At 40.1% G+C, this 13551-nt stretch overlaps 1 protein-coding gene across 1 annotated transcript; it reads left to right on the forward strand.

Annotated features, from left to right (window-relative positions):
• The first annotated feature begins 285 nt into the window (after positions 1-285).
• Positions 286-3763, forward strand: LOC115079674 (protocadherin gamma-A4-like). The gene is made up of 2 exons (XM_029583427.1): positions 286-2801; positions 3701-3763. The coding sequence occupies exons 1-2, from the start codon at positions 396-398 to the stop codon at positions 3761-3763; spliced, it is 2469 nt and encodes an 822-aa protein (XP_029439287.1). The 5' UTR covers positions 286-395.
• Positions 3764-13551: the final 9788 nt, after the last annotated feature.

A 13551-nucleotide genomic window follows, 5' to 3' on the forward strand; every position in this document is an offset into this window, starting at 1 on the left:
ACTTCTGTACAAAGTCACATAGGGTTACTATAAAAAGAAACGATAGTCTTTTAAAAAAGCAATTCAGCTCTAAGACCAGTAACAGTAAGTTTTTGACTATATGTTTTTTCACTGGAGACGCTGCAGTTATTGGTTGGGCCTCTGAGCGCCGCTGTTCACCAATCAGGAAGAGAGAAACGGAATGAGAGATCCGGCAAATCTCTTTCACTGGATACATTTGCAAATACAGAAGGGACGGTTAAGACACAATGTTTGGATTCTGAAAGGAAACAAAATTGTCTGCCAGGAATTGCTTTGAGAAGATCAGGGCTCATCGGAATAATTCGGAAAATCATAAACCGAGCAAACCAGATATTTGAGTGGGTTCTCCGAAACAGCTCAACAGCCACAAAAGAATGGCTGCGATGGAAAGACACCGGGATTTAAAAGGTCGACTAGTATTTCACTTTGTAATGCTTATGCTTTGGGAGACGGCTTTTGGGCAGATCCGTTATTCCATTCCTGAGGAGATGCAGAAAGGCGCTTTCGTGGGAAATATTGCGAAGGATCTGAGATTGGATGTAAAGGAGCTATCGGATCGCGCAGCCCGCATTGTTTCCAGAGGTAGGACTCAGTATTTTGCTCTTAATTTAAAAAACGGATATCTTAACATTAACGAGAAGATCGATAGAGAAGAGATATGCAAGCAGGTTAATCAATGCCTGTTAAATGTAGAAATAATTGGGGAAGACATGGTGAAAATGTATACAGTTGAAGTTCTAATTCAGGATATAAATGATAATTCACCAACGTTCCCTAATGAGCAAATGATATTACAAATCAGTGAAAGCATAACACCAGGAGCGCGTTATCTCCTGCGGAATGCGCAGGATCCAGATATGGGGAATAATTCTCTCCAGAGCTATCAACTCAGCAACAGCAAGCACTTTATTTTGGATGTACAAATAGGAGATGATGGCGTGAAATATGCAGAGCTAGTTCTTGAGAAATCTCTGGACCGGGAAGAACAGACTATCCACTATCTCACCCTGACAGCCACTGATGGAGGGGATCCAGTTAGATCTGGAACTACACAGATTCACGTCATTGTTCTGGATGCAAATGATAATGCGCCCATTTTTAATCAATCTGTATATAAAGCAGATGTTTTGGAGAACATACCAGTAGGCACTTTGGTGGTTACACTGAACGCTACTGACAAGGACGAAGGAATATATTCAGAAGTAACTTATCTATTAAGAAAAGTTACTGATAGAGCTTCGCAAATATTCCAACTTAACACTAAAACTGGAACAATATCAGTTGTCGGAAATTTGGACTTCGAGGAGTCTGAAATACATGAAATCGAAGTTCAGGCCAATGACGGTGGAGGTCTCTCAGCCAAGTGCAAAGTTTTAATCCAAGTTATTAATTTAAATGATAACGTCCCTGAAATTACTATCACATCCTTCCTCAGTACAATATCAGAGGACAGTACCACTGGAACTGCCGTCGCTCTATTAGATGTGCACGACCGAGATTCAGGAGATAATGGCCGTGTAACCTGTTCCATCCTAGGCAATTTACCGTTTGAACTAAAGAAGACATTTGGCAATTTTTACAGTTTACTAACCAATAGAAACCTTGACAGAGAACAGGTTTCAGAATATAATATAACTGTAATAGCCAAGGACAAAGGGATACCTCCTCTGTCAACATCCGTTAATATACTACTGCTGATTTCCGATAAAAATGACAATTCACCAATGTTTGATCAGTCGTTTTACACAGTTTATGTAGCAGAAAATGTACTTCCTGGAGCCTCCATTTATACTACCAAGGCAACAGATTTGGATTCGGGTCAGAATTCTAGACTTACTTATTCTATAATTGAGGGTCAGCTCCGTGAGGTCCCTCTATCCTCTTATGTATCCATTAATTCGGAGACTGGAGTAATATATACAGTCCGGTCATTTGATTATGAACGGTTCAGAAATTTTGAAATTCTGGTGGAGGCTGAAGATGGGGGTTCTCCATCCCTCAAAAATAATATCACCGTTAATATCTTTATCTTAGATCAGAATGACAATTCTCCGGAAATCTTATACCCTTCATTTCCAACCGATGGTTCAACTGGTGTGGAGCTGGTACCTCGTTCTTGTGATCCAGGCTATCTGGTAACTAAGGTGGTAGCAGTTGATGCAGATTCTGGACAAAATGCCTGGCTCTCTTACATTCTCATCACATCTTCAGAGCCGGGGCTTTTCACGGTTGGACTTCATACTGGAGAAATCAGAACAGCCCGTTTATTTTTAGACAAACACTCCATCAAGCAAACTCTGGTGGTTTCAGTGAAGGACAATGGTCAACCTCCCCTCTCTGCCACGGTTACTGTGACTGTAATGGTGACAGACAGCATCCAAGACATTCTTTCCGATCTGAGCAGCCTTTCATCGCCCACAGACACGGAATCCAACCTCACACTGTATTTAGTAATCGCTGTTGCTACTATTTCTTGTTTCTTCTTTATTTTCATAATATTACTAATAAGCATCAAGCTACGTCAATGGAAAGAGTCTCAACTATTTCATTCTTCCAATGTCGATTTCAGTGTAGTTCCCACATCTCAGTATGTAGGTGTAGATGCTGTCAGAGCATTTCTTCAGACTTACTCTGGAGATCATTGTTCAACCACAGACTCTGAAAAGAACCACTTTAAATACTGCAATTCACAGTCAAATACGCTTGCTGTCTACCAGGAGTCTAAGGGACAAGGATCAGTCTTAATCACAGAAGCATTAAATATCAGTAATGAGAACCAGGTAAACTATTTTTTTAATTTAAGAATTTGTATGTGTGAGTGTGTGTGTGCAAGGGAGGGGAGGATGAGTAGGTGTTAAGATTTATTTTAGTATAATCCACTTTCAAAAATTCTAAATTCTGTAAAAATTATAAATCTGTTCCATCATTTTATCTATTTGGTGGAGAAGGTGATGGAAAGAAGGTACTTCATTAAAAAAATTATGCTAAAATGCTCTGCAACTTTGTCACATGGAATGTGAGTAAATCCTTCCACCTGTACAACACACCAAAAAATGTAAGATGTCTTGAAACACCAATAATATTACTTTCTTTTTTCCTAATAAGGATGTTTTCTTACCTGGGTTTATGACCTGTTGAACTTAACATTCTACACTTGGAGTTATTGTGTTTTTGTATAATCTGTACATAGGATGCATTTTGCATTCTGTGATTATTTCTAAATATCCAGTAATTTGCACCTGTGTCTGCAAATGTTGACTCAGAATTGGGCCCGATAAGCATTTTCCTCATGTACACATAAAGAAAGGAAAGCTTTAGTGAATTAGGACCTAAATGTTCTTATATCAGTATGTTCTTCAGTTGTAAAATTATTTTATACTCTGTAAAATGTCTAATGAATTTTAAAATTGCATTTGTTCACTTCTACCTAACCAAGATTTTTAAACTCAATCTCATTTGCTAAGTAATTTTTCCCATTTGCACAGAATAGGAGAAAAGCCTTAGTAAATCAGGCCCTCAGTTTGTTATGCCTGCCCCCTGTAGATTTCTTACTGTATCATGTCATGTTGTCCAACAATTCATTTACTATAACTGATGAGCTGGCAATGCATGATTCTATTTTTAAAAGGATATGTACTGATATTACCTCTTTTTGTAGTATTATTTCCTTATTGCATAGTACTCAATGCAAATACAGAAATACCAGTGTTCATTTGTCATTTCTAAACAAATTGACAACTAGGCATCTTTAAAGACAGACCTTGTTTATCTTCCTGTGTAGTATGAAAACAAAAACCCAATCTAGCAGAAACAAACTTAAGGTTCTCTAAAATGATGTATGCTTGTCATTCATGACATCACGGAGATCATTTCAAGTATTACATATGAAGTTTTGACTGAAATATAATAAGGGAAGCCAAGAATGAATTTGAAAAGAAGATTGCCAGAGAGGCAACAATTATTAATAAAAACTTTTTCAAATGCTTTCAAAGCAAGAAGCCTGTGAAGGACTTAGTTGGACTGCTATTTGACCAAGGAGTAAAAGGAGCTTTCAGAGAGGAAAAGGCTATTGCAAAAAAAACAAATTAACTATTTGCTTCAGTTTTTATCAAGGAGGATGTTAGGAAGATACCCACCCCAGAAACATTCTTTAAACATAATGATTCAGAGGAACTTAAGCAAATCACTGTGAAAATAGAAGATATAATAGAGCAAATTGACCAAAATTATTCAAGAGATATAAAGAGTAGTAAACCATCAGGACTGGATGGTATTCACTCCTGATCCATGTCTGGCCAGCACTTCAGTTAAAGTAATGGTACTCTTGGACAAAGTGAAATTGTAAGAGATCTACAAGGGTGTATGGCTTAGGAAATTTGTGGTTATTTTGTCATAGAACACACAACACACTTATAAGTATATAAGATTTTAATTATAAATCTTGAGAATAAGCAATGAAAGCATACAAGATTAGATTTTGCATTAATAATATATACAAAGATACTTCCCCTCACAGTGCTGTGAAATCAGGAACAGTCTATCAGTCACTTCATTAAAAATTGTAATGCCCAACAAGCTTTTCTAATATGTTCTTTCTCTGATTAAAACAAGTAGCCTGAAGTTGTTTTTTTATGTTAAGTCTTCTGACCTAAGCCCCAATTTCTTCTCTGGGCTACTCCCATGTGTTCTTGTCATCTGCTGAGGCCTCAGCTGTCTGTCTAATCAAATCAGCAACAGCTGGTTGTGGCTAAGTTGCTACTGTCCTCTTTTCCCTGATATCTGCACCATTAGCCTCATGATTAACTGTTCATTAGTATAATCTGATATAATGACTTGCTTGTTACAAGCAAGCTAAGAAAAGTGACATTTATTCTCAGAATTTATAAGCCTTATATCAAGTAATTACACTAGCAATATTAGTGATTTTTCTTTGTTCCACTAATTTCTATCACTTTACAAAGTTCTTCACTAAAACTAAATAACTCCCTAAATAATTAGATACAAGGGAATGGGGCATAACATTTTATTCAAATATAAAATTGCAGATCTATTACTAGTAATCTGTAACTGTGCTTTGGAAACTATAAACCAGTGACTCTGATGTCCGTGCTGGCAAAATTGTGGAAGCTATTATTAAAAGCAGAATTACTGGCCATAATATATAATGGTGACAAGCCAATGTAGATTTTACAACGAGTTAGTCTTGCCATAACAATCCATTTAATTTTTTAAGGTGTTAATAATCATATGGATAAGAATGAGCTGATCATTATAGTGTATCTGGATTTTCAGCAGGGATAAGACAAAGTCCTCCATGAGATACTTCTCAGGAAATTAAACAGTCATGGGATTGCAGACAATTCCCTATTGTGGATTGGTACTAGTAACTGGTTAAAAGATAGGAAACAGAAAGTAGAATTACATGGTTAGTTTTCCCATTGGTAAATAGTGGAGTGCCTTGAGATCTGTACAGAGACTAGTACTGTTTAATATATTCATAAATGATCTGAAAAAGGGATCAATGAGCAGTGTTCAGATTTGCACAAAATTATAAAATGTTTAAGCACAGATTGTGAATGAGGGACTGGGGTATTAGGCATCTAATAGCAGATGCAATTTAATGTAGACAGTATAAAGTGACAGACACAGAAAAAAATATCTTAACTGTAAATACACAATGCTGGGATCCATGTTAGGAGTCACCATCCAGGAAAGGATCATGGAGCCATGGACTATATATTAAATCCTCAGCTCAGTGTGGGGTGGTGGCTAGGAAAACAAAGAGAATGTAGGAATTATTCAGAAAGGAATGGAGAATAAAACAGAGATCATCATAATGCTGCTGTACTGATCCATGTTGCAGCCTCTCCTAGAGTATTGTATGCAGTTTTGCTCAGCCCATCTCAGAAGAGATATGATTGAACAATAAGAAATCATTAGAAGAGCATCAGAAATGATAAGGGGGGTGGCCCATTTCCCTTGTGGAGAAATCCTAAACAGGTTAGGGCTCTTAAACTTGGTGAAGTTGTCTGAGGAGTCAATGAATTACATCAGATGCATGGTAGCAACAGTTTTTACTTCTGTTTGAGCATAGATGTTTCAGCGCTAACATAATCCCTATATGTAACAGGGGTTCAGCATGAGAAAAACATATGCTTAAACAAGAGTCAAAAATCCAACCGTGAATTAACACAACTCCTTGCAAATAGCAGAGTAATAAACATATCAACATTACCCTGAAAAACAGTGGTGCAATAGAGGGGAAACTGTCTACTGCACATTTTTTTACCTCAGGAAATTTAACTACTGGTTCAGAGTAGGAATTAAACTTCTCATGGAAAAGAGCTGAGTGTGGTAATCCTCCTCCCTCCTCGTTAAAAAAAAAATAGCAGTGAAACTGTTGGTAGAACCACTTCCCATCTGCCCAAATTAAAAAAAAAAATTGTTGGGCCACATGCAAATCCACCTCTTTCTCACCTAGCCTGAAAAAGATAAAGAAGTAGCAAAAGCCCTCAATTGGGGCATCTAAATTCCAAATCCACTCCCTCCAGAGCCCTCAGGAATACCTTCTCTCCCTCCTAGAGACAAAGGGGACCTTATCTCTCCCCCCCCCCCCCCCGGACTCCTGTCCATGCCAGTACAGCAGTAAGCTGTTTCAGTATTTAATATTAATTTATTCACTCCTTCATTGGCTACTGATTGGTTCCTCCACTGTCAGCTGGCAGAAAAAGACTAATCTTCTCATGCTGTACCTGCATTAACAGGAGCCTGGGGGAGGAGGTAAAGTTTTCTCTGTCTTCAGGAGGGGAGGATGATTCCCTGAGACATCTTGAGGGGGAGGATTTGAAATATAGATGTCCCGATTGATAGCGCTTGCCACTAGTTTATATGAGCTTGAGTGTGTGGGGGGGGGGGGGGGGGGGAGGAGGGAGGAGGGTTCTGCATGTAGTCCAGCTGTTTTGTTTAATAGGTGGGGATAGGCAAGGAAAGGATTTTGCCCCACTGCCCATAAAGATATTTTTTACAAATAGACTTTAGTGCAGATTGGCATGCAAATGGTCCATGAGTTTAAAAAGTATGTTTTTTCCTATTTAGTGCACTATTTATAGTCATGTGACTTTTGCATGGTTTTAGCTTATTATATCCTATGGGGCCACTGGTTTCAAATGCCTGTGTTAAATAAAACTTGCAATAAAAGTTTGTTTAGCTTTTACAGTGGGGCTTATTGCATGAACATTTGAGAGTGAAAAGGATAGAGGTTTGTAAAAGCATAAATAGAGTGGAAAGGATAAATAAAGGGTGGCTATTTACCCTTTCAAATAGTGTTATGCATGCCACCCGCGGAAGGCCCGTGGTGCGGCCCTCTCACCTATTTTCTAGGACTCCAGGCTCCAGCTCTTCAGCGCTGGTGGTGGTGGGCCGCTAGCTCCAGCATTGGACCCCCGCCGGTGCCTCCGGCTCTGCGCTGCTTCGTGGGACTTCCAGCTGGGATATCTCCATCCTCCGGGTCTCTCCACATGGGCTGCGGAGAGATGCCATCAGCAGCATGGCGCCTCCCCCTAGGCACATGCACACACCACCATGAGTCTTTTAAAGAGCCCGCGGCGGGAACCTGGCTATGAACCCGGATGCTGACGTCAGTTCCTTCATCGCATAAAAGCTCAGGCAGCACTCAGGCAGCACTCAGGCAGCACTCCTAAGCATTGCCTTTGCAACAGGTCTCCTCATACTCTTAGAACTCGTTGCTTCTGTGTCTTCCTTGTTCCGTGTTCCTGCTCTCCTAGTTCCTGGTTTCTGCTCGTCTCGTTTCATCTGTCTCATTCTGTGTTGGATTGACTCCTTCGTTCAGACCTCTGCCTGCCTGACCACTTTGCCTTCTCCAAGCATGACCTCTGCTTGCCTGGCCATGCTTCTCCATGCCTTGACCACTGCTACATCTGACCACACCTGCTTTCTTCATGCCTTTACCACTGCTATGTCTGACCATGCCTGCCTTCTCCATGCCTTGACTTCTCCATACCTTGACCATTGCTATGGATAACCTTGCTATAGACTCTCTCTTGTCCAGAGTTCTACGTTGCTTGCTACACCTTCCTGTGGCCACCAGCCTCCATCCTAGTTCTACAGTGACGCCTTTCCCACTATCCTCTGAATGTCGACTTAAGGCTTCGGCCTCTCCTTGCTCAGGTACCCTCAGTCACTTCAGGTTCCTTGGTGCCTGAGTTTCAGTTCCGCAACCCATCCAGGGTAGAATTATGCCACCTGCTGGCTGCTGTCTCTGGGCTGAATCGCTTATATCCACTGCTATCCCAAGTCCCGCCTACGTCCTGCTGGACCCGGCACCAAACGTGGGCTAGTATAGGTAAAGCTCCAGTGGCCTCTAGCTTCAGCCCACTCCACCTGCTGATGGTGCAACCCTGCCTAAGCCTAAGAATCCACCTCCAGCACAACAAATAGTACTGAGTCAAGGGGACATTCCATGAAACTAATAGGTAGCAGATTTAAAATAAATTGAAGGAAGTGTTTTTTCACTTAAGGGCCTGCACAATCAATCTGTGGAATTTGTTGCCAGAAGATGTGGTCAAGACATCCATCATACCTGGATTTAAAAGGGGTTTGGACAAGTTTGTGGAGGAAAAGTCCATAAACTATTGTTATCCAGGGAGTCTTGGGAAAGCCATAATTTATCCAGGGCATGAGTAACAAGAAATTGATTTACTCTTTAGGATCTGCCAAGTACTTGTTGACCAGATTGGCTACTGCCAGAAGCAGGATGCCGACTGGGCTAGATAGACGTTTGGTCTGATTCAGCATGGTATATCTTATGTTCTTGTATGTTCTATTCCAGAGGTTCCCAAACCTGTCCTGGAGGACCCTCAGCCAGTCGGGTTTTTTGGATATCTGTAATGAATATGCATGAGATATATTTGCGTACCTTGCCTCATGCATATTCATTGCAGAGATCCAGAAAACCCGACTGGCTGAGGGTCCTCCAGGACAGGTTTGGGAAAACCTGAGTAGCTGGGGGTCCCCCAGGACAGGTTTGGAAACCATTGTTCTATTTTTTTTTTTTTTTAATTTACACTTTTATTATTTGAAAATTCAATGAATTTATTTATTTACTGTTTTTATCTTGACCGACCATCATCAGAGATATCATGCCGGTTTACATATAACAGGGGAGAATGAAGTAGGAAAAGAGTAGTTACAAAAAACAGGGTCAGGAATAACTGGGAGGTGCATGAGGAAGATGCATGGAAAAGGAGAGCATCAGGCATGAAGGAGAAGGCAAACTTAAATACACAGTAGCAAATTTAGATATACAATAGCAAACATAAATACATGATATGTGTCCCAAACTTAGGTTGGAATGTAAATGCACAGGTAGATGGGGGTATGTAGAAACGTATAGGATAGTTGAGTAAACCAAGTATAACACGAGTTAGTTTAGAAAGTATGAGAACTGTATATAATACTAAATATAACATGAGTTTAAGTTAGAAAGTAGTAGCCCAGAAGGCACAGATGATGCTTTACATACAAGAGAATAAATTAAGGATTATATGGGGGGGAGGATGAAATAGGGAGCGGAATGAGAGGAAACTAAAATGAGCAGGATTTTTCATGAATTTATATGAATTTACAGAAAAGCATACATAAAGGAATCGAGTACAACAAAAATTCTCAAAATTTTACAACATGCAAAAGTCCACATTGTGGGGTGATCTTAAAAATGATAATATAATTGTTGGAAGCTTCTCATTCCCTTAATTCCCATGGCTACTTTTATCAAATAAAAATCTCTCAAGATCACTTGGATTCATAAATATGAACGTATTACCTTGAAAAGAAATTATACATTTACATGGAAATTTTAAGTAAAATTATGCTCCTAAATCTACAACTCTGTACTTCATCAGAAAAAATTGCTTTCTTCTTGCTTGAGTTTCTTTAGAAACATCAGGAAAGATCTGAATTTTTTGCCCACAAAACAAATTATCTTTAAACTTAAAATATTGCCGGAAAAATAATTCTTTATTTGAATCCAATACAAAGGTAACAACCAAGGTAGCCCTGGTATTAATATCATCCGATTCCAACAGTGAGGAAAAATGTGGGCTCTTTATAGGGGTTAATATATCAAAAGATCCATTAACGAATATCTCCCCTCTTTTTAACAAGCAAATAATAAACATTAGATAAAAATATTTTGTCCTCTGAAAATTGTAGAATTTCCTTAGCATATTTTTTAAACAATTCAGCTCCAGTTAGGAGTCGAGTTACTGGAAAATTTAACAAGTGTAGATTTTTTGAACGTATAGGATTCTCTAAGATTTCACACTTTTGATGGATCATTAAATTGTCTTTTATATTTGAGATTGAAGTAGCTTGTAGTTTAGATATAGTTCCAGAATATAGTTCTACCTTCGTTTCCAATTTAGTAGATCTTTTATCAAGATGTAAGATCTTTAAAGAAGCTTTTTCTGTTTAAGACATTAAGACATTCATTGACTAACCAAATTGGTTAGCTTATCTATCCTTGAAATAGCTCTCCATATATCTTTTAGGGATACTTCATCAGATTCTTCTGTACCAGAACCCAGTGGTTCCTCTCCCAGAAACCTTAGGGGAATCGGTATGGGTACTGGTACTTTATTATTTGCTTCGGAAGTTTCAAGATTATCCCCAATCTGTTCTTTATTATTAACAACTCTAAAACAAGAGCTCATTTGATCTGAAGAATTTATACCACCTATTAACAAATTATCTAACATACCAGGCCCAGCTAAAGGTTTGGTAGGGGGGAGAACATGCTTCTGGGGATAGAGATATCCAACTAATTCAGTACTCGAATCTCATAGTGGCGAATTAGATTTTATTATATGTTGATCCATAGGCCCCCGGACTAAAGCAGAAGCCAAAGCAGTGATTTAAATTTTCCCTTTTCTCTTTTTCCCAATAACTATTCCCAGTTAGGGAGAGAAAAATAATTGCTAAAAGGGGGCACCCCTTTGGCACATGGTTTCGGCATGCCGGCGGTGGCACACTGCAGGGCACCACAATTTCTAGTCCTCTAGATCTTCCAGTGGGCAAGGTGGCCAGATATTGTCCAATACAATAGAAGCCTCCAAACTGGTAAGTCAGGGCAGATGGTGAAGTCACAAGGTCCCCCTCACTCACTGCAGGGCGCCATGATTTCTAGTCCTCAGGGTCCTCCAAGGGGCAAGGTGGCCAGATAGTGTCCAATTCAATAGACGCATCCAAACCGGAAAGTCAAGGCAGATGGTAAAGTCACAAGGTCCCCCTCACTCACCGCAGGGCACCACGATTTCTAATCCTCAGGGTCCTCCATCAGGCAAGGTGGCCAGATAGTGCCTAATACAATAGAAGCCTCCAAACTGGCAAGTCAGGGCAGATGGTAAAGTCACAAGGTCCTCCACCATTGCTCTATTCTATATGGCTCTTTAACACATACCCTTTATCAATTTGTTTTAAAGTCTAAAATTGTCACCAGATATAACAAAAAGAAAAAATTCTATAGATAATCAGTATGGACTACATGTAATCTAAGCTCACACACACATTTGTCTGCTTGTACTTCTGGTGTACAACTGTGCTATCTGCAAACTGAAACTTAGCAGCAGTAGTTCCTTGTACAGTGTATGACAAAGTCACTGTGCTAAAACAATACTGGTCTAACAATTGTCTATTGTCAAATAGTGGCTTAAATTGGGATGTACAATTTTTTTTCATCTTACTTATGTCACTACTGCAATTAAGTATAAATAACCTTTCTATGCAGCATCATTCTCCATGAGACTAAGCATATTTTCATACTGTAGAGTAGTTCTTTATAGTCCTTTACCAAGTCAAAAAAGTCCTTTGACTTTTTTGACTGGGTAACCAAGGAATTGGATCAAGGAAGAGCGCTCGATGTCATCTACTTGGATTTCAGCAAAACTTTTGATACGGTTCCGCACAGGAGACTGGTGAATAAAATGAGAAGCTTAGGAGTGAGTGCCGAGGTGGTGGCCTGGATTGCAAACTGGTTGACAGACAGAAGACAATGTGTGATGGTAAATGGAACTCTCTCTGAAGAGAGAGCGGTTTTAAGCGGTGTACCGCAAGGATCGGTGTTGGGACCAGTCCTATTCAATATCTTTGTGAGCGACACTGCAGACGAGATAGAAGGTAAGGTTTGCCTATTTGCGGACGACACTAAGATCTGCAACAGAGTGGACATGCCAGAAGGAGTGGAGAGAATGAGACAGGATTTAAGGAAGCTGGAAGAGTGGTCGAAGATATGGCAGCTGAGATTCAATGCCAAGAAGTGCAAAGTCATGCATATGGGGAGTGGAAATCCGAATGAACTGTATTCAATGGGGGGGGGGGGGGGGGGGGGGAAGGCTGATGTGCACGGAGCAGGAGAGAGACCTTGGGGTGATTGTTTCGCTGACTTCAGATCATTAGACACTATGTGACAAGGCGATAGCAAAAGCCAGAAGAATGCTGGGCTGCATAGAGAGAGGAATATCTAGTAAGAAAAGGGAAGTGATTATCCCCTTGTACAGGTCCTTGGTGAGGCCTCACCTGGAGTACTGTGTTCAGTTCTGGAGACCGTATCTACAAAGAGACATAGACAAGATGGAAGTGGTACAGAGAAGGGCGACCAGAAAGGTGGAGGGTCTTCATCGAATGACTTATGAGGAGAGATTGAAGAATCTAAATATGTACACCCTGGAAGAAAGGAGGAGCAGGGATAATATGATTCAAACTTTCAGATACTTGAAAGGTTTTAATGATTCAAAGACAACGACATACCTTTTCCGTCAGAAAAAAATCAGCAGAACCAGGGGTCACGAGCTGAAGCTCCAGAGAGGAAGACTCAGAACCAATGTCAGAAAGTATTTCTTCACGGAGAGGGTGATGGATGCCTGGAATGCCCTTCCAGAGGAAGTGGTGAAGACCAGAACTGTGAAGGACTTCAAAGGGGCGTGGGATAAACACTGTGGATCCATCAAGTCTAGAGGATGTGAATGAAGCAGGGGTGGCTCGCGGGAATTAAGGCTACTACCTGGAGATAATACCATTATTCAATATACATACACACGGTTAATGCCACTCCAACATTGCTCTAAGCTTCAATGGTAAGAGGAAATGTGGGGGGAAAAAAAGATTTGCATTCACAAAAAAGCGGGGTGTAGCTTGCTTATTATGGCGGTTACTATCCCCAAACCAAAATAAGCCTGTTACTTTACTTTCAATGCATATCTAGCATAGCTCTCTGCTTCAATGGCAGGGGAGAAAGTCTGATACTTCACTTCCAACACATAGCCAGCATAGCTCTCTGCTTCAACGGCAGGGGAGAACGTCTGATACTTCACTTTCAAGGCATATCCAGCATAGCTCTCTGCTTCAACGGCAGGGGAGAAAGTCTGATACTTCACTTTCAATGCATATCCAGCATAGCTCTCTGCTTCAACGGCAGGGGCAATGTAGAAAAGAGGATCTATATATAGACAACAACCA

The sequence above is a fragment of the Rhinatrema bivittatum genome, chromosome 18 (assembly GCF_901001135.1).
Source record: "Rhinatrema bivittatum chromosome 18, aRhiBiv1.1, whole genome shotgun sequence".
Taxonomy (NCBI): Eukaryota; Metazoa; Chordata; class Amphibia; order Gymnophiona; family Rhinatrematidae; genus Rhinatrema; species Rhinatrema bivittatum.